We start from the raw sequence: 21,733 nt of genomic DNA, 5'->3' as shown, positions 1-21,733 counted from the left end.
TTCATATTTGCAAACAGAAAAGCATAACATGAATTCTGCATCGGACCCTCAATTGATTAATGTTTTTGCTCTAGCATCCCACTCTGCTCTAGCATTACTTCTTTTGCAAATACCAGTGAGGATCCAGTGAGCAATGAACATAGGTGCCCTCTAATGGCAGCAACATAAAACACTGAAAGAAATTCCCTCTAAGGGGGTTCTCAGTTGATGGGATGGAAATAATTTCATCTTATAAACCATTAATAGACATTTAATCATAAGTTAAACATTGTTTACATCCCCAGTTCAGGTAAATAAATGAAAAGCAATCATAGTTGCATTCAATTAAATACAGTTCAAGATTATCCTGATGTTAATAAGTTATAATCAGAGCCAACTGAGCAAATAATGCCACCTTGTAAAGCACTAACAGATAGCACTGAGACTATGACTATAAGACCACATCCATTCAACAGATACAGAACTCAGCACAAACCAAACTCACCATGGGAGTTATTAAAAATGTAATAAATCCATCCAGAACAACATGTTTCAATGATCAAGCCTGATAAAATGGGGCTAAAATAGTGAAAAACATTTTATATCTTTTGGTGTCAGCTGTTTCATTAACCTTTGACATGGACCATTCTGGCCCTGGGACCTGCCTTCCCCCATGTTTTGAGTACCAGACGCTTCCTTCAGACTTTATTTAAGGAGACGACCATTGAGAGTTCTGGTGACAGATTTACAGTTTGAACCAATGAGAGAGAAAGAGCACAACCAAAAATAAATAAATACATTTAAAAAAAGAGAGTAAATCAGTAAACACTTGGATGTGGAACATGTCACTTTCAGGGGCAGATTTCCAGTTAGCTAATTTCAGGATATGTGCAGTGTTTTAATTGAATTAGGAAGAAGCACAAAAGGTATATAGGAAGATGTATTTTCTATGGCTATATATATATCAAACATTCAGTCAAACAAGATTTTTAACAGACAATAGGAAGCCTGAACTAATTAATTCAGTGTTGGTAGGTTTAAGACTTGACAGCTTTCAACCTTGCTCTATAAAGAACATTTCTTACTTTTACAATTAGCTATGCTAAAAGACTCCTTCAGCAGAAAAGCAGCTTTTAAAATAACCTATTTCTTTGTAAATGAAGTCAGCTGTGTATGTCGAATCGAACAAAACTAGCTAGTGGGTTTTTTTTCAAGATAAGCTTGCACATTATCCCTGAAAATTAGTGAAGTTTACTAAAAACACTAACCTTCTAAAATGCTATACAGTTTACAGATCCGTTTAGCTATTAAATGCAAGTGTTAGCAGGTAGTTATCGTGGATGATTTTCATGAATTTTTTAAAAGACCCGCCCTCTCCACTTAAAAAAAAAAAGCACATGCACAACCCTATACCCGCTCCAGAGAGGAAACGCCTATTAAACGTGCAAGAGTATACACAAGCCCGTTTCTCCTTGTGCACGCTCTGTTCAAAAGTTGCTGTTTGCATCCGTTATACAAGCTAACTTTCCAAAAGAAGATTTGCAAATTTTCCACTATGTCAGACTTTGAAAGTCAAAATGGGGATGAGGACTTAGGACGGCCTTAAGTAAACATATCACCAGATTGATTGACAATTAGGAGGACCACTCATTTTGATGATCCACCCAGAAAAAGAACATCCTCCACTATACCTTTAAGGCTTGTATCATTTAAGGAGTTTGCCAGCCTTTTCATAGTGCAACCTTACCAGGCATATATACCGGTATGTGGAAACCACAAAAAAAACAAAACAAAAAAAAACACAGGAGTGTTTGCATGACTCTTTAATTACTGCAGTCCCTGGGCTATGTTAAACACTTGTGCTGTATCTACCAAACATTTCTTTAAAGCCTGCATATAGAATGTGTATTGAATATCGTTTTAATGGAATAGAGAACATTAACTCAAAAGCTTTTCCTGCAAAGAAAGCTAACTAATATTTGCTTTGCCTGCAATTAAAGCACACATACACAACTTAGTTTTTTCAGCCACGACCTTTATGTCCAATTTTCAGTGCTTTAATTGGTAGTGCAATAAATGTGTAGATGCATATGTCTCAATACTTGATATAAATTGGGGGGGAAAAAATGTTACAGCAAAAACATTTAATACTGTACACGCTCTAATACAGCCGCTAAATAGCCACATCTGCCTTCAGTGAATTTCAAATGGTCCCTAGCTCCGCCTTAGTATGAAGTAGAACCTAAGTCTGTCCTGTGAATATCATTTTGAAGAACTGTAAAAGTAACAAAAAGCTATTATCCTGAATTTGGTCTTTCTTCCTCAATTGTTTAAATGTTAGTAGACGTACACTATCCAAAAAATACTACTGCCAAGGTTCATGTGTAGTTTCCGGATGTCAGGTGTTTAAATATACTGCTAAAGAAAGCAATGGCTACATATTGGGTATTTTTGACAACCAGATGATATTGACAAGCAATGGTTGTAAAACTATCAAATTTAATTAAAATATTACATTTTTGTTTCACGTGTTACTGTATGAGCCATAATAATGTTCTTCATTATCTTGTGTCTGCTGGGTGTCAATGTTGTTAAACCACTACAGGTTAGAACCTTTGGATGGGGGACCAGTTGGTAGTTGGACAGTTTGTTGAACATTTAATCAAAATTTAGCTGAGATGTAGCTACTGTTTGCATGAATAGAAATGCCAGAGTGACTTCTTTCAAGCAATAAATGCACAAAGCAGAAAATGCTTCGAAGATGCCTGCGGTAAATTTGCTTCCCTAAAAAAACGTTAAGGCAGCAGGTCAGCTAATATTATTCCATCTTTGCACCAGAGAAAGCAGCTAAAGACAGTTGAGTTAAGCCACTACATTGCTAATTTGAAAGATGTTGTTTGTCTAACAGAGGATGGTTCCACCAAATAAATGCAACTAATTTACAATAAACAAACCAAATTTATGTTAATAACAGACAAGGTCATATTAGACAGAGAATGGACCAAAAAGTTTCACCAATAAAAGCAAAATGTTGCACACACTTGCTGCAGCATAGAATTGAAACAACTGCAATGAAGAACTAAGTCTGGAAAAGCTATCAGGCTGAGTTTGTAGTTTTAGATTAAGTTCAGGCCCTTTCAGACGATGAAAAAAAATAAAAAATTCAGCAGGGAACATGACTAAGACTCTCAGGAGTGTCCTCTGTGATGGCTTTAAATCAAATCTACTGTTGTCAGAGCTCAACAATGCTGTTATTCCCACTTGAATTCATCGTTCCAACAAAACGCACCGCCACCTGACTGTAAGGCTGTTTCTGGACAAAAAGCAGAGAGGGCCAGAATGTGTAGCTGAACAAAACAACTTACTGTGTCCGTTACTCTGTGGCGAGCAGGGCAATTTGAGAGGGTGACGCATACCCAAACAACACCGAGTCATTGAGTCACCAGTGTTTACGCAGCCACATAATTCAGCACCATCTGCAAGGCTCAGGTCTGATCTTCCGACATTCACCAGTTTGAAATCCTCAGAGACATTTTAAAAATACACCAGACTTTATAGACCAGATCTTAATATACAGCAAAGATATGTATTCAGATCTCTCACCCGGTGCACTTTTTGGCTCATCAACACCATAAATTTTTCTGTATTGTATTGGGACTTGACATGATACAATCAAACAAACTAAGGCGTAATACTAAATACTTATAATCTTTTGTTCAAAAAATAAATAAAAATCTGAAGTGAGGTATTCTTCTGAAACCGTTATGGATCCATAAAATTTCAACCAATTGCATTCAGAAGTCACTTAATTACTAGATTCCATGCATGAATGCAGCTCTTTGATAGTCACGGATTACCAGACATGGCCATTCACCTAAACAAAAGGCTGGGCAAAAACATTAATCCAATTTTGAGTCAAGAGGGCAATCGTTACTTTGTAGAAGCTGTGCAGATTCACAGCTCAGGCGGGAAAATATAATCTGGCAACCCAGACTAACAATGTGTAGCAAGGTCTGTTTATTTTGATGCATTATCAATCCGGGGCTGTTACCATCAAATTCGTTTAGGGAAAGGAGAGACATAAAGCAGAACACCTACCAAAATTTGGTATTAGCCAGTCACAGTAACAAATGAAGTTATCTGAAGCAACAGGCGCCATGAGTAACCGCATTAAAATTGTTTTTATGCCCTTGCTTTTATTCTTTTAAAAATTAAATTGTGGATTCTGACAAAACAATTTCATAGCAGAAAATACACATGCATCCTACTGCGCTGTCATGTGTACTTTGGTGGGCTAGTTTCCTCTCGCTTTCTTAACATCTCTATGTCCTCCCTTAAACTATAATACTGTGACATGATTGTTCGACCCATTGTAGGTCAGTGTCGAACGGTTGGAGAGGAAGCGGAACAAGATGGATTCTGGTCCGTTTGTGAACACACAAATATCTCAAGAATATTAGTATATAGTAGGCAAAGTTTGTGAGATTATAACAGCAGCACAAATGCTTTACATACACCAAAATACGAAAGGCGATTAAGATGAACAAAGCTATCAAAAGCCCTAGAGACTAAGCCAATGTTTAATAAAAGGTGAACTGACCAGAAGAGCCCAAATATGACTTTATGACATCTGTGTAGGAAAACTGACAGTCTCTGTCATGCACGTGGCATCTTCATATGAAAAATGTGGTGGCCGTATCATTCTTGGGGGGATGCTGATCAAAATTGATATAAAGATGGATGAGGCTACATAAAGTTCTGTTCTAGAAATAAAATATTAAGAAATACAGCATTAGAAAGCCAAATTCGAAGCCTAAAGCCAATTGAGAATCTTCAACATGTTTCAAAAAGTAATTTCCAAAAACATTCTCTGTCCTTTCTATAAAAAGGAAACAGAAAATGTTTAGTCTTTAGATTTGCAGCTGACTATGGTGCATTACAAAAGACACTAACTTAAAATGGAAGCCACTCTTTAAAAATTTTGGTTGCAAAACAAGTGAAACATGCAACCTTTTTATTTTAGTACACAATTAACAATTCTTTGTGTTGGTCGTTCACATAATAGCCCAATCAGGTTATCTGCTGAAAAATGACCACAGTAAAAAAAAAATATATATATATATATCAAAGCAGTCGGGTATGCTAGAGCTTTTTTATGTATTGGTCTTTTACTTTAAACCAACAGTCACTTCCTTTACCAAACCGGGCAAATGCAAGAAAAAAAAAAAAGGCAATGAACTTCTGACCTGTCATTGAGACGGCAGAGGAAGCTCTGCAGCTCAGGGGGCAACCAGAGTCCACCATCCACTCCGTCACTCCTCCCCTCAGTGTCTCACCCTACCATCTCATAAAATCCCAGCCAAAAAAAAAAAAAAAAACCCTGCTCCCCCTTTTTTTATGGATGCCAGATGGCGGGGAGGCCTCCATTGCCTCTGGACTTGCCTCCACAGTCTAGTAAAACCAGCTGACCTCAGTAAAATAAAAACTGCTATTTATGAAAAAAAAAAAAAAAAAAAAAAGGTTTGGAGCAAAACACACAAACATCCTGCCACTGAAACAATCCAAAGGCATCTCATCTTCCATAGAGCCCTTTTACAAGACAGGAGTCAAATACGTAAGCATGTGTGCTCTCACGGTAAGGTGGTGAAGTCCAGATGTAATAACTATACCCAGGAACATTTTATTATCCTGTGTGAAGTTTTTCTGGGGACTAATTGTGAGCTTTGGGTGTGAGTGCAGGACCTTTGGCAACGTCTTTAATTCTCCCTGAGAAACGGAGAAGCAAAACAAACAGCCGTCTGCGTTCAGGAGGACAAAGCTAAACCGCAGAACCACAGTCTGGCCTGCGGTTCACAACATTTTTGTTCCAGCAGTGACTTCACCTAAAACAAACCCTCAGCAGGACATATTCACCTCAGCCTGAGGGAGAAGAATCCTAAAAAAAAAAAAAAAGGGAGCTTTAGTTTGAAACTCCATTAATACCCCTGCACCAAAAACCTCTTCTACATAGCTGCTTCTAATGACGATGTTTTCACCAAGCGCTGGAAAAACTCTAATCTTTTCACTCACTCATCACTTGTGTAGGAGTTGTGTGCTTTGGTGGCTCAACTGAGTCCAGGCTTCGAGAGCGAGGTAAGTTTAGAGGGAAAGAAGGTGAAAAGGCCATGGATCGCCTTTGTATAAAAGAGCGGGTGAATCAATAGCTTTCTTTTACTGCAAATCAATTTAAGTGATTATCCCCTTTTCCAATAACAACCGTCTTCACTCTCTGTTTACCTCAGATGCCCCTCTTGTTTTTGTGCCCCTCCTTTCTTTATTTGTTCTACCAGTTGGGATCGACCATTTATGTCCTGCAATTCAACCTGACCTCTGGGCAACCCCTGCGTTGGCTGCCTAAGTCATTAGGTTGGCTGTGTCTGCAGGTTATTAGTGTGATAAAACTTTACTGTCCTTCCTACCACAAGAGCAGGGATAAAGGGGGGGCAAGAGGGCATTTGGTCAGACAAAAAACACCTAGATGACACATATTACATCAAAATAAGTAAAAGAAAGGCTGCAAGCATCACTAAATGAGGTTGTCTGCCTAAAATTCGGAATCATAAATAAAAATGAAAGATATCGCCTGGTGAACAGAATAGTAAAATTTTCAAAAAGACCATTTTAGACGATACAAGGAAGCTTTGCACGTTTAAAGCCATTTAAAAAGGAAACTATTTTCTAGAACATCTACAGACATGCCTCAGGCAGACAACAGGAAGGCCCTGTTTAATTATAGTGAACCGTCAAGCCCCATCATAGAACATGAAGATTTTGGAAATGTTTGCAGCCATTTTATAATCTCACAGTTAAGGCAAGGATTTACATTCTCTGGTAAAAACACAGAAGAACAGTTGTTTAATTAATGCAAGCGCCACTAACTCTTTGATCCTTAACCTGAAATGATTAAAATAGTATAAAATCTCAATGCTGGTCTTTTAATATAGAAGAGCCCATTTTTTATAGTAGCTAATGTTAACTATGTCTTGTTTTGCAACTGAAGCACGCTAAAAAAATATTTGTGAGTGTATTAGTTTTTTTTTTTTTTTTATATAAAACCCTGATGTTAATTGTTACTAATGCTAAACCCGCTAATAGTAAATATAAAACACCAGTCAACTTTGCATGTTGTAATTAGAACATTACTTTAAAAATACTAAAACTTGATGTATAAAGTTAATCTTCTGATCTACTCTAACCATGCTTCATAATTTTTTTTTATTACTTTGTTATGAAAAGAGTAAACCGCTAATGTTTAATATTATTAAGTGTAACTTTTCTATCTTAAAGGTAGCAAAAAATGACAGCTTCCTTATTTTCTCAAGTTATATTGAGCTCTTTTATTGTTAATAAATTGTGTTAATAGCTCTTAAAAAAACAATCTAAATATTGATTCATTAATGCTATTGTTTTAAAATAGCAAGGCTCGACAGCAGTGGTGGAAGAAGTACTCAACAGTAGTACTTGAAGAAAAGTATTGATACTCACAGCCGATTCTTACTCTACTACTCAGTCAATAATATACTCAAGTTAAAGTATTAAAGTAATCACTTTTCAAAATACTTAAATATTCAAAAGTACTTGGATTTAAAAGTACTTAAGTATTCACAAATACCATTAAAATTTCTACCAGCACATTGGTGTATAATTCTCAGACACCACCTGAGGTATTGACGTTACTAATGCTAACCATGCTAATTCAGGTAATCCCTAACATAAGGTACGACAGAAAGCTAAAAATGTTAAATCTGCAAGTATGCATTGCTACTGCTAACGCCACAAATTGCGTTACTTCCTTTTATAAAATGCAAAACGCGGTTTAAAAATCTAAATTCTTGCTTTGCCTTTTTTTAAAACAAAATATTATATATATAAATGTAAATAATATGTTTTTTTGTTTTTAAAAAAAGAATAACAACACATTGCAGGAAGGCTAAAAAAATCCTTATTTGATTGTTTGTCCTATAACTTCACATATATCTTTAAAGTGAAATTGTAATTGATATAATCAATAGCGACGATAAATCAAAGGAATCTCTAATAAGGAGACGTGTCCCTTTGTGCGTTTGCATTGGGGAAACCTAAAGACAAGAGGTTTAAGGGGGGGCTGGTGTTTGTCAGTGTCGTTTCCTCCTGTGCTGCAGAATCTGTGGGCAGTGACACTAACTGCAGCCTCAGCACTTTTCCATGTTCTCTTGTTTCAAGCCAAGAGGGAGAACAAAGGCAAAGAGCTAAGTTGTTGCAGAGGTGACGGGGACAGAGGCGTTCAGCTCAGGAGTCTCTGCTCCCTCCATAATGAGCACCGCTGTCTGTGATGGAGTCTTGCTGGAAATCCATGCAGCTGCTATACACAGCCACTCAAGCCGACTGTAGTCTGCCCACAGACAGCAGTAACTGGAGCCCACCCCTTTTTACACTGCAGCCCAGTCTACCACAAAATGGAAACCACAGTGTGCCTGGAATTTGCTAGGAGACACATGGAGATCCATGTAGCGCGGCAGTAAAACTCCATTAAAACTGTTAACTCCGCTGAGGTTCCTGAGTAGCACATTATCTGTAAGAAGCAGAAGGTTTTTAACTGTTAACTCTTTGCAGAACAGTGCCGCTAGTAAAAAAAAAAGGCTTTGAAGAACTACAAAAGAGTGACAGGATGAATCTGCTACACTAATGATGCACTGTTAAAACATTGATAAAAATTAGTTAGAAGGCAAGGCGTAGTTTCCTCTAAAAAAACAAGCTCATTGCTAAGACTCAGCAAATATTTCAATGCAGCAGGGACCAGAAATGGACACGATCAACATGATTACTAAAGGACGCAGTCAAAATAATGGTGCAGCTTCTTCAAAAACTCAAAGTGTTTTTATCCATCAGCAGACCTAGTTAAAGGCCAAACCATTAACAGCAAAAACATGCAACTTCCCGTTCTGAGTGGGTGGGATGTTACGCAGTTGACTGTGTTTGCAAGTATAAATGTTAGTGCTGCTCAGATATTTTTGGCCTATATGGAAGCAATTTCATGTCTTATTTCGAGAAATCCAAATTTGTGGTCTGGCCACGCCCACATGCATTGTTGAAGAGACAAGCTATTTCTTGTCTCAGAATATACTGAAAGATGCTTAAGTTTATCAACAGCAACTGGGAGTTTGTTTAAAATGAAAGTGTGCAAAGTTCACCATATGGCAGCTTGGATCCAAAATGGCAGACTCTCTGCATGGTCTGGTTTACAGTTCCAAGACACTTTTGTACTTCTTGAGAGATTGCATATCATTAAAATAACAGGGCAAAGCCCCTCCCCTGCTTGCTTTGAAGCACTGCTGGTCAGGACTCACCAACTAGAAAACGCATTAAAATAAAAAGGCTGCAGTCACAGAAAATTAAGAGCACCAAAGTGCAAAAACTCTGCAAAAACAGAAATGTTCAGCAAGCATAAAACCCACTCCAAAGACATACAAGTTTCTAGCACATAAAACACAAAAGATGCATGCAAAGAAAGAATGCTGCAAGCAGCAAAGACCCCTTCAAGTTACAAAAAGCTGCAAACCAGCTAATAACGGAAGTGATCCAGACCACTAGGTGGAGGTACTCATTTTCTCATTCGAGATCAGACCTTACTACTGATAGACCAGACCTTTTCTTAAGACATTAATCTTATAACCACCTAGAGGACATTTGGAGGAAGACAAGATAGGCAGGGTTACCTTTGAGTCTGTTTCTAAACAATCTCTCTCAGCATCCGGTTTGTGTTTTTACAAAGAGTCTGGTCCTATATGAGATGATCGCCATCTCCCCCTAGTGGTATGCAGCACTTACTTGACCCAGAAGTAGCTTGCAACTTTTCTTATCTTGTAGCTGCTTTTGCTAATTGTAGCATTTCATCGTATGTTTTTTGTTTGCAGATGGTTTTGTTTTAGCAGCGTTTTTTTTTTTTTTTTGCCTTTGCACTTTGCTGCTCTATCTTCTGTGACTGCAGCATTTTTCGTTTTTGCAGCTTCTATCCTTTGCATGTGTTGTTCGTTTCTGATTTTTTTTTGTTTTCTTTTTTGCATGTTCGTCTCCTCTTTGTGCTTGCAGTACTTGCATCTCCCGAACACCGTTTCTTTGTACAATGCCATGAAAGTGTGATTCTAAGCCTTGCCTACTACATTAAACTCTCAAGAGAGGTGAATGCAGTTTTAAAATCTGTCAATGTGAAGGCCTTTTATAAATCTGTTTTTGAAAGCTGACCCGTACTTTGTCCATACTGAGCTTTATTAAAAAGACCCATACACCCTACATGCTGGCTGTTTCTTAGTGATAAAAACAAGTATTCTAACATTATTAACCCCAAATGTCTTTCCTTTAAAAAGTTGAGGCATTCCATGAGGAGGCCGTTTTGGCAGTTTTTGGCCGTTAAGTGCGAGTGAGTGCCAGCCCCACCCCATTAAGACCGAGCCCCGCACGTCATGTGTTTCCACTTTACCGACAGGGTGGAAATGACCTCAACGCAGTAAAAAAAGATGACAAGGGTGCTAGTGCTGTTCACCAGATGTGAGCAGAAAAAGGAGGAGGACTGGGGCAGGGAGGAAGGGGGAGAGAAAACCATTCGCCTGAAGAATTTACTGCAAACCCCTGAGGAGCCCTGTGATTGAGGGTTCAAGTCGAGCTCCAGAGGTTTCTGGTGTATCTCAGCGGCACTCGGGGAGCATAAAGGAAGAAAAAAAAAAAAACTTCACCCACCCAAAATAATAGTATAAACTACTGTCATTCCACTGCACCTGCCTGCAAACACAAAAGCCACTTCCTCCCACTGCGTCCAGCCAAGCCCCTTTATCCCATTTAGCGGAGCCTGCGCCGCAACAAAAGGCAGAGAAATTAGGGAGTTGCACTGATGATAGGGCGACTAATCTCTTTGGAGGGACTCATTATATTAGCCGAGTATACAGTTGAGCAGCTGAAAGGGGTGAATTAAATATGGACATGCAGAGATGGGGGCCTATTGTTGAAGATGAGCTCAGGCAACAATGCCCTGTTATTACCCCTAGAATAATTCATACATTCCTTTCAGGACAGACGCTGCAATAAGACCACCTTTCCTGCCATTGATTTAACAGGTTGATATGAGGTCACACACATAAATTACCTTAAAATCATATCTTTAAGAAGTAGAGATGTACAGATAAATCGTTGAATAACTGTAATCTTGATGCACTTTGATCCATAATTTAATGTCTTTTCCTTCTAATTAGTTAAATGTAAATAAAGCTTTACAAAGTTTCACAATATTTAGTCTGTAACGATACATCATGTACGTTAATCAACTTTTTGCAAATCCATCAAAATTACATAAATATCAAGGTTTATAGACCTTTTACTCAGTTTAAATAGGAACAAGAAAATGTGATATATATAATTTCACTGAATTACGGCTAAAGATTTTCAAGTTGTCTGACGTGAATGAAAAGTTTATCAACATTTGTTAAAATTAGAATCTGTTGGTTGAATCGCAGCCAAACCTGGAAATCAGTATTGGTACTCTACACTATATTCTTTTTCTTTTTTTTTAAACTAATTTACAGAAGAAAACCTTTTAACTGGAATGAAAAGAAAATATCAGAGCTAGAATTAGCATGCTGACATCAAACAAAATCCTTAATCTGTATTGTTCTAGAAAAGCCTGATTGTTACAATAATGATAATCCAATAGTAGATTAACATTCTGTTTTTTTGGTTACAGGTTAAATCTTGCTTGGATTGAATTAAAAATGGAATTAAAATCTGTATTTCAGAACTAAAAAAAAAGTAAAAATGTATCGTTGCATCTTCTTCAAATAGGTTATATTCCTTCTGTGAGCTGCATAAAAAAAGTCTTGTCTGGAGTTAGATGAAAACAGGTGACTTTAACACGCACTCATGAGCAGCAGATTAGATCTGCTGGCACCAACAGCAGAGAGGTGTCTGGTTTTCATGATAATCTGAAAAGCAGCTTGAGGTTTTTCAGGATGATGTGCGCGCGTCAAGCCCCTGTCTTCACATCAGCCCTCCATGCTGCTTTAGACACAGGGCTTATAATAGTCCACTCATTATAGGATAAAGGGTGGGCCTGCTCTATTTCCGGCTATGGCAGCAGGTGTGAGTGTCTGTGCTTGTCGACCGGTTGGAAATAAAGCCAGAGGACTGTCAATGCCACAAGCACCATGGAGGCTGCTGCAATGACAGTTTGGGCAACCCTGCAACTATCAGACACCTGCAACAGGAGGGAAGGGAGGGAGTGGGCTTGAAGGTCCATCTATACGCCTGTCTTTTTTAATTGAAGCCATGCTTTAGGAAGAGCAGGATGGTAGAGGAGGGCGGGGCAGGTGTGCTTTGCTTCTTAATGCAAGGTCATGGAGAGTGGAAAAAAGAAAAGTGTCCCACCTGACCAGATGATGCTGCGGCGAAGAGGGACAGAACCCAATGTGACTGAAATACTGAATAAATAATGTTTCTACACTCGCCTGCGTTAGAGTCTGCTAGGACAGCTGTGCTGAATTCATTTGATACGGGTGCCTGCTGACAATGCGGCATTGCTCCATCTCTGCAAGAAAGCATGTTTAGCTTAACTCTGAAGAGAGCACATGGTGGGGAGGGCAGGGAGCTCTTCAGGATGGAATAATTATTGTGCGGCGAGCTTTGACCCAGGGTGGAGAAATAAAACATTCTGGAGATCCGAGCGCTCTTCTATGCAATGTTCAGGAGGTTCATTAGGTACATAAGAGGAGCGAGTCCAAAAAAAGCGTGGATCCCACTCATTTGTGAATTTAGCCAGCACTTGAAACCAGGGGGAGGATGGTTATGAGGTCATCCTGACAAAATATCTCCATCTCCATCTATTTATCTGTAATGAAGGGGATAGATGATGAGTTTCCGTCCCTCCAAAAGAGACATGTGCCTGTATGTAGGCCAGTCTGAGTACAGACTCACGCAGCGTGTGCTCACCAGAGTGGAGGTGGAGATCTAAGTATAATGCAGAGTGAGGGGGAGTGCAGGAGGAGATCTCAGCAGAGGAGAGGAGCAGAGTCCTGAGTCTGTGCCTCTGCACGAATGTGCTGTCCTGCGGGGTCGAGGGGGAGGTGTCAAACTGAGTAGGTGAGGCACAAGAGGAGGCGTCAGTCAGGGTCTCAATGATGTGGAGGGAAGTGGGTTGGGAGAAAAGGATGCTGTGAGGACTTGTCGAGTCACAGCAAGGAGGTCAGAATGAGGGAGTTAGGGCAGAGGGATGGAGGAGGATGAGGTCTCTGAACTGTAAGAGAACCGCGCACTGCGACTTCTCATCATGTGTGTGTCTGTGCACGTGTGTTCTGGCGCTGTTCTTTAAGCCAACCAGCCAGAGAGCACAAAGTTCTTATTTAGCACAGGAAGAGCAGCTCTGCTTAGCAACCACAGGCGCCCTCCAATCACAAGCGCAGATGAACAGACTCCGACTGAGGACGAGTCCTTTCTGGGAGTCTAAAGGAGGCCTCAAAATGTTGTGGTCCAGGCCTGCCCACACAGAAAGATACACAAAACAGATCTGAAGCTGAACTCTGAGTTTTTTATGTCACTGGCACACATAAACACACGCGCACACAGACTCCCCCGCTTCACCGTCGACTGAACTCGCCAAAGAATTCAAAGTTAATCTGAACCCTCCTTAATCCGAAAATAAATTATGTATATCCCAAAGACCAATGTAGTCGTGTAAATCCCTAAAACACTGATTCTTTTCCCTTTTCCTCACAGCAACTTGGCATGGCACCAGTTCTGAGTGAACCAACGGCACCCAACCCCCGATTGGGATCTGCTAGCCATCAAAACAGGAGGCACGAATGAGATTTGGCCCAAAACGCCGTCTGAACACTGAGCAGTCTGTTTGGTTTTAGCTGCCTGAGCTAATCCTCCTCCCGATAGCTTTGAAGGTGTTTGGTGGGCGGATTGTAGGCGAGAGCAGCATGCCGATTTGTCATATGGCACCAGCAGGGCCTACTTCTGCTCTGGCTGGAGCTCCATTAGCACATCTCCAATGTGGTCTAACAGTTCCGCCGAGCTTCAGGTCAATTAAAGAGAGGAGGTTTAAAAGGATAAATATTGCAGTCATGCTTGTGCATCTTTTGGACTCTTATCAGGCAAGCATTTGTGGAAGGGGAATGTCGAATGGTTGGTTATCTCTGTGCGGTACATCTAATTCATGGTCTAATTACAAAATTCCAGAGGGAACAGCTATAAATTGTCAAGATGCTACAAACAGGCTGGAGAGGGAGGAGAGACTTGAGTCTTTCTGCGTTCCTTGGGAGAAAAAAAAAAAAAAAGATCTGTCCAGAGAATAACAGTTTTGACGTGCACCATGGTCTCTGCATTCCAGGAGTTATGTGGGATTATTGGAGTTTAAAACCCCCATGACTGCAGCAGCTTAGTAGCTCAGCAAGCAGCAGATGCAGACTCCAGGATTTCCTGTCTATGCACCAGATGGGCCTGATTCTTAATCACAGCGGTGCAAACCAGGAGGTTATCGAGGAGGAATTGATGATGATGATGATGATTGTGGAATTACACTAACCCAATACAGGCATCTGTTCTGCAACTAACAGCCCAACTGACTAACTAGTTTGTCGACTGCAGTCACAGCGTGTGCTCGTCTCCTCCCTCGTCTCATCCAACTCGATCATCACCAGTCGCCTTCCTCCCTCGCTCCTCCAGTTACACTAAAAAGTCCTTTACACTTGTTTAGAGTTATGACAAAGAGATTTGGAAGGAAGACTGTCCCCATGAAGCTATTAAAAAGGAATGAGGTTGAAAAAGCATATCTGAAATTACTCTTTTAAATCATTAGGGTTGTTTTTATCATTTATTTAAGCCACTTTTTGCATGTTTGAGTATTAATAAATAGTATTTTTAAGTTTTTTAAAACAACTGGATTTACACTAATGATGATTTTTATTGCAACTACTAGTTAAAAACATGCTCTTATTCTAGAAAAAATGTAGTATACATATATATATATATATATGCATATTTTTTGTTTAAGAAAATTGATTTACTGTAGTTATCTCATTACTGTATCTCTGACTGTATGAAGTATAATCTATGCAGCCCTTCCCCTCCTCCACATGTTGCTGATCAATGCCAGCCAGTCTTTATAGTTTAAAAACAAAAAAATACAATGATCTGCATTGTAATTGAACACATGTGCTATTTAGCAAATCTTTATTCTTCATATCTATGTAAGTCAATGAGTAATACATGTATTAAAAATATTGTGTTAGCAGATTTTTTCAACTTTGAAAATGAAAAATACTTAATGTAATACATATTTGTTTAACATTTTTGTAGATATCCTGTTTTTACTAAAGGTTTTATAAAAATGTGAGAATTTTGTACTGGCTCAAGCTGAGCTTACGCATCTAATTCTGCACGTGTTAAAAGAGTGTTCAGAATGAAAACAGGAATGGGCAAGTCAGAACTAAAAGATAAACCAACAATGGTATCATCAAGGAAAAGCTTTAGATGTCTTTAGCCGTTTTTAAGTGTATGCCTTTTTAAAAGTAAACTTTCTTTGTTAAAATCAAGAGTAAAGTAAGTTTCCATGTGTAAAACAGAAGTTTTATAAGATCATTTGAGGACCTACTGTAGGTACACATGAAAGTATTATCTTTCCTTACAGATTCCAGTAATGATGACTCTAAAGGTTTTCTAAGGCCTTTATTTTCTATCAGACATGCAGACACCAATGTGGGCTCCTATCTGTTCTTTCAGGACATAACAAGGAAACTGGTGACACAGCAGTCTCACCACTGAGGATATCCCACCCTGAGAGAGGCTGGGGGGTTGAAGACCTTTCCATGCAGCGGCCAAAGAAACAGGGCGCTCTCAAAGAACCGCTTGCCGCACTTCACGGCCTCTGAAAGCCTGTCCCTCAAACAAAAGAGGCAGCAGGTCTTTAGCACACATTACCCATGAGAGAGCCCCAGCTGACACCCTTTTAACATGGGGTCACTGCTGCCAGAATGAAGGCCACAACCCCTGGGAGCTCCTGACACCCCTTTGCCTCGACTCGTTGCTTCTACGTTGGCTGCAGCAAACTGGTCAGCGGGCGGGGGGCTGGTCAGACTTAGAAATGTAGGGTTGGCATCTTAAGATATATATAATATTTCTGATGTTAGGAAGAAAGCTCGACCGGTAGCAGTGGGATTAAATAACGAATTAAGAATGTCGGATACTGTTCAGCTGGGTTTATGTGGTTGGGTCAGGCTTTAGCTGGCTGGGTCAGACAGACCCATCGAGGTCCAAAGTGTAGCACTATGATGGCTCTGAGGACTTAGAGAGAGGTCAGCAGACAGATGGGAATGGAAATGAGCTGAGCTGATTTTAATCTGGCTGATCCAGCCATAACTGTTTACATTAAAACACACGTGTAACCTGGACATACACGGCAGAGCCCACACACAGTCTGCTGATATTCAGAGCTTAAGGATCATTTGAAAAGAAGAATATTTCATCTTTAATAAAACCAAATCACCTCACCCTCTGCTTCTCTTTATTCCAGGTTTGAGGATATTTGCATGGAGTGATGAGAACAATGAGATGGGAAACAGCATAACTTGGACTCACTTGGATGGTTTTAATATCCATTCCTATTAAAGACCGTCCACCCAGAGCCCCCTTTAGCTCACCGCTCAGTCAGATGATTGATCACAATGGCCTTACTTCTAAGGGATTTTGTTTTTACAGTTAATACTCAGAGGTACTCCACTTTTGACTTAAAGTTTTCTTTTAATTACAATTTCAATCCTCCCTCTGAAAGATTTTCATGCTAATCAGAAAAGTCAATGTTTAAAATCAGCTCATGCCTGGGTCAGCATAATGTGGGAACTGACTGTGAAGTTGGAAGTTTAATGCACCAAATTTATGGAGAAGCTGTCTTAAAACTCCAATATGATGAACAGAACCATGATACCAGCAAACAAAAGAGATAATGCTATTATAATGAGACTTGCAGAAATAAACATAGGCTTAATACATTTTTAATGTGTTTCTGCTTTGGCTTTCCTGGGCATACAGATGTCAGACTGTGTTTAGCCTCTGCAGACATTGAAAAAAAAAATGAAACCTAACCTTTCCATTTCAATATAATGGGTAGGAGAAAGAATGGTTGGATGGTGCAGTTTACAAGATGAATGCCAAATCATTTCCCTTTTCATAAGAGTCTGTTTTATGCAGATAACTCTCTTACAATAATCTCACATATATATATATATATATATATATATATATATATATATATATATATAAAGGCTAATATCTCTAGTCCTAGAAAGGTTTCTAAAAAGTTTGAGTTGAGCACAAATTTCTGATCAATATTTCTCATTTTGAAATTAAAACTAATAACGCTGCCATTGGAAATGCTGTTTGTTGTGTATATTTCTCCATCCTTTATCAGGAAGCCATCTGGCAGCTGGAGTGGACACAAGGCCGTGAGATTGGATGGTGCAAAAAGAATGGGGGGTTGGCTGGGTCATTATCTTCACGGGGGGAAAAGGGGTCAGAGGTTATGGCCCTTTGACAACACATGTCAAGGCCCGGCTCACACACCTTTCAGCTTCTGAATGGGACGGTCTGCAGCGTCCGCTCTGCAATCTGCCCCCATCCGCACGCCATGCAAAATAGCTAACTGACCAAATGCTTCATCAGATGCAAAGCAGGGAAACTTTGATGATGATTAACACTTGGATTGCTCGAGAAAATCTTTAAAGTCACATCCACATTGAACATCACAGCAGCTTTTCCTTGTGGCGCCGTCACGGCTCTGCTCCTCTTTCAGCGCACAAGGAGGGAGTCTAGACAGATGATACAAGCAGACAAGGTAACCTGTCTCTTATTAATAAAACACTCCTGACATCAGAGAGGCTGTGGCAGGCCGATAACATTGTGTCTTCATTGGGGCTGGGTAAGCCGAGCCAAACGGAGCCACGGTGAGTCCAGCTCTGCCTTTCAGCAGCTTGGCCTGTCAGGCTGATGTATGGGCAGAACGCTGGCGAACGACTCCCCGAGGATCAGATCTGTCTGCTAACTGGGACACGAGTGACAGTGAACCACAGCAAACCCACATCACCCCTGACTCCATCCTCCTCTCCGCTACGCTGCCTCCATGATGCTCTGTGCAGTTTATCACACACACACTCTGAAAATCAGTCAGGACTGGAGATTTGGAGAGAATCATAACTACACAGCTGATACATCAACCCTGCTGTCTGATGTTAGAAACGCTCCTCGATGCTTAGAAAGAGAAAACTGCAGACATAAGATTTCCTGTTAGAAATCTATTAGTTTATTTCCTTTATATGCAACTTAGTTTAGATTCCAAATCTTTAGTCTTCTCCTTGCATAAGACATCTTTTGGGCCCAGCTCAGACTGGAGCAGCGCCACAGTGATGCATTCAGAGAGGTCCACTCATTATCAGAGTCCCACATAGCAGCTGCTCTGTGACGAAGATTCAGCCACCTCGTCTCTTGGCCCTGAGCATCCCTGACCCACGCAAAGAGCTGCAACCCCCCCACTACACACACACACACACAAACACACACACACATTTCCATATTCTATAAACCTCATTAAAGCCTGCTCCCCAAACCTTCTGACGCCACCCCGCCTCCCTCAGACTCATAAAATATACCGAGATCTCATTCATCAGGATGCAGATGACCTTGGATAACCCTGAGTGAGTGCGAGGGGGTTTAGGTGACAGGATGGATGCCCGTAGGCATCAAAACCTCTTTCACATTTTAATGCATGAAACTTGAAACTTTATTGGATTTTAATTGGAGGTTATGTGACAGACTGACACACACTAGTGCCTAATTGTGAAGCGACAAGAAAAGGAAAATTCTGGAAAGTCCAAACTCCTTTTTTTGCACGGGACCATCATAAAATATGTCATTATCACTCAGATTGGATGGTGATTGCTTGCTCACATAAATGCTCAACTCTTGGCACAGATTTCCAGTTAGATATAGGTCTGGACTTTGACTAGGCCACTTTAACATAAGGACTTTTATTTAAACCCTACATGTTTTGTTCTCGCTTTCTATTCATTAAGATCTCATTATCGAGTCCATCTTAGACCCCACTTTATTCTCTTTCCCTTTGCATTTATCTCCATCCATCTTTCCCCTCCATCAACTCAAATCTCCCCATCCCTAAAGCAAAGCATCCCTACAGCATCAGGAAGCCACCACCATGTTTGATTGTGTAGATAATGTGATCAGGATGACTTTCTACTACAAGGTAGTTTGAAGGCAAAAAAAAAAAAATCAGTTCTGATCTCATCTGTTCCCTACATGGCTATGACCTCATGAATTAACCCAATCAAGTAAAACTATAGGATAACAACATAAAAATGTGAATATGACGCGTTGAAACAGGGGTGCGCATGTAAAGGAAAAAAAGAAAGACAGTTTGGGGGTGGAGATCAGAATGAATGCTAATCAATGCAGATAATGCAGAAGGACTGGGGATGTTGAAATATCCAGAAAAAACAAAACAGATCCAGATCAAATAATGATGAAGTAGATCACACTTACTCTGCAGGATTTAGTGGACAGTTTCCCCATCAGATCATATTTCCCCTTCAACTCTTTCAGCAGCTGCTCCAGGTGACTTTTCTCCTCCTTGTCGCTGTAGTCCGGGTCTAAGAGCACATAAGCTCTCCAGTTGGCCGAGTCGAAGCCCCAGTGCACCGTCCGGTTCTCCAGTCTCTTGTGACTGTGGACCACAAACTTGTGCGGTGGGAACATGAGTCTGCAGTCCAAGCACTGAATGCAGGCGGCGGCCGGCCCCGCGTAAAGCTCCGGGACGAACAGGCCTTTGCAGCGACCGAAACACTCATGGTAGACCTTGAAGCTCCTCTCGGTTCGCTCCAGCTCCAGGGAGCCCAGCTCCTTGTTGCAGTGAGGCGGGTACGTCCCGCCGTAGATGAGCGCGTTGCACAGGCGCTCTGCGTCCGTCTGGGTGATGAGTCCGCAGGACGGAGCGGAGAAGGGCAGGATGCCCACCACTTTGAGGATCTCCAGCTGGTCCGCCGTGCAGCGGGAGCAGTAGATGTGCAGGTCGTCGCACACCGAGTTGATCTGTTGCAGGGAGAAGTCTCTCAGGACGCTGTTGAGGATCTGCGGGAGGCACAGCCGCTTCTCCCCGCCGACCACGAAGCAGGAGATGGGCTCCCGCTCCAGGACCGTCTCGCATCTCTCCGTGGATCGGTCCGACGGGATGAAGAGCGGTCCGGACATGAGCGGAGGCGTCTGGGCCGGTAGGGAGAGCATCATCTCCGCTGCTTTGCCGTCTTTGGTGAAGAGCGAGTCCTGGTGCCACCGGGCGGAGAACGCCGCCGGGCCGCCGAGAGAGCGCATGGAGCTGATGTGGAACTGCTTCAGAGTTTGCTGGAGTCCGGGATGGGGCTGGAAGCCGGAACCCTCCATGTTGGCTGCGGCTGGAAACTCAAACTGAAAGCTGGGGCTAAACTCTCTGGGTCTTTCCTTCTCAGCATCCGGCAACAAGCTGGCTAAAGCGCATTTCCATGTCGGAGGGGAAGCTTCCGAAGCGCGTCCATTCAGGAAACAGAAAGCTGACGGTAGTTCCAGAAAAAACAAAAACCAAACTCACAAATAAAGTGGTGAAGGAGAAGTGGTTCAATCAGCGGGTTTAGTCTGTTTCAGAGACCCTGCGGTTTTACGCGCTCCGAAATAAGCTGGTCTGCTCAGTCTGGCGAACTCTCAGTCTGTCTCCCAGCTCAGCCAGCCAGTGTGCGAGTCTCTCTCTCTCTCTCTGTTTGTTTGTGTCTGGTTCAGTCATTGAATCCCAGCCAGGAATGTGACTGACTCCCCGGGCTGGCTCTTCCCTCAGTCAGCTGTTCCTCCCCCTGCTCCATGGCAGCTGCACGCAGAAAAAAAAAGAAGCAAACTAAACCAGGGCGAGGGTGGAGCTCCTGGAAATGAAGCAGAGTCTGCATGTGTAACACAAACTAAACACTTTATTATTAATAATTATAACCCCTACTCATCTGTTGCATAACCTTCCACGCTTTCTGTCTGCATATAAGTGAAATAAATAAAAATATTTGGTTTACTATTATTTGATTATGTGCGTTTACACAAATGTAAATATTAACATCCCTTAGCAAAAAGTAGTTTATAAGTATAATTAAAGGTGCACTAATTTCATACTTAAAATCAGGCACTGTACTTAGAGTTTACTTTTTCTAAACTATATTTCATATACTTAACAATAGTATAGTCAAGTGTACTATACTATTGTTTACTTTATTGTTTACTAAAGTATACTTAAAGTGTACCTTAGTAAACTTAAAAATGTCCCAATTTAGTTATAAGAAGTATTACTTTAGTAATACTTCAAGTACACTAAAAGTAGATTGTTTGTTATACTTTCTAAACTTATACTTAAGTATTCTTAATAGAATTTACTTCAAGTATACTACTTTTTGCTAAGGGACAAAAGACTAAAACACTAAAGTTCCATAGATGAGTGCGTCCCCCCCCCTTATGATTTGTTTAACTGTTTTTATGTTTTTTATAACTTGGATTTAGACTAAAACCTACTCATAAAAAGACTTCCTATGTAAATGAGATTTGGCAACAGGGTAATTTTCCCTGAAAATAAATTGCAGACATTACATTCCGTTTTCTGTTTTTATATGTTTTGTATAACTTTTTT

At 40.6% G+C, this 21,733-nt stretch overlaps 1 protein-coding gene across 1 annotated transcript in view; it reads right to left on the bottom strand.

The window, feature by feature from the left end:
- LOC107089350 (ski oncogene-like) overlaps nucleotides 1-20,481 on the bottom strand; it is a 45,953-nt gene extending 25,472 nt beyond the window's left edge. Inside the window, exon 1 of the mRNA XM_015382086.1 lies at nucleotides 19,588-20,481. Coding sequence (XP_015237572.1) covers nucleotides 19,588-20,481 — 894 coding nt within the window. The remainder of the gene's footprint in view (nucleotides 1-19,587) is intronic.
- Between the last annotated feature and the right edge of the window lie 1,252 nt (nucleotides 20,482-21,733).

The sequence above is a fragment of the Cyprinodon variegatus genome, unplaced genomic scaffold (genome assembly GCF_000732505.1).
Source record: "Cyprinodon variegatus isolate N-32 unplaced genomic scaffold, C_variegatus-1.0 Scaffold248, whole genome shotgun sequence".
NCBI lineage: Eukaryota > Metazoa > Chordata > Actinopteri > Cyprinodontiformes > Cyprinodontidae > Cyprinodon > Cyprinodon variegatus.
Note: the sequence above shows the minus strand (reverse complement) of the source record. Positions and strands in the feature narration are given on the sequence as shown.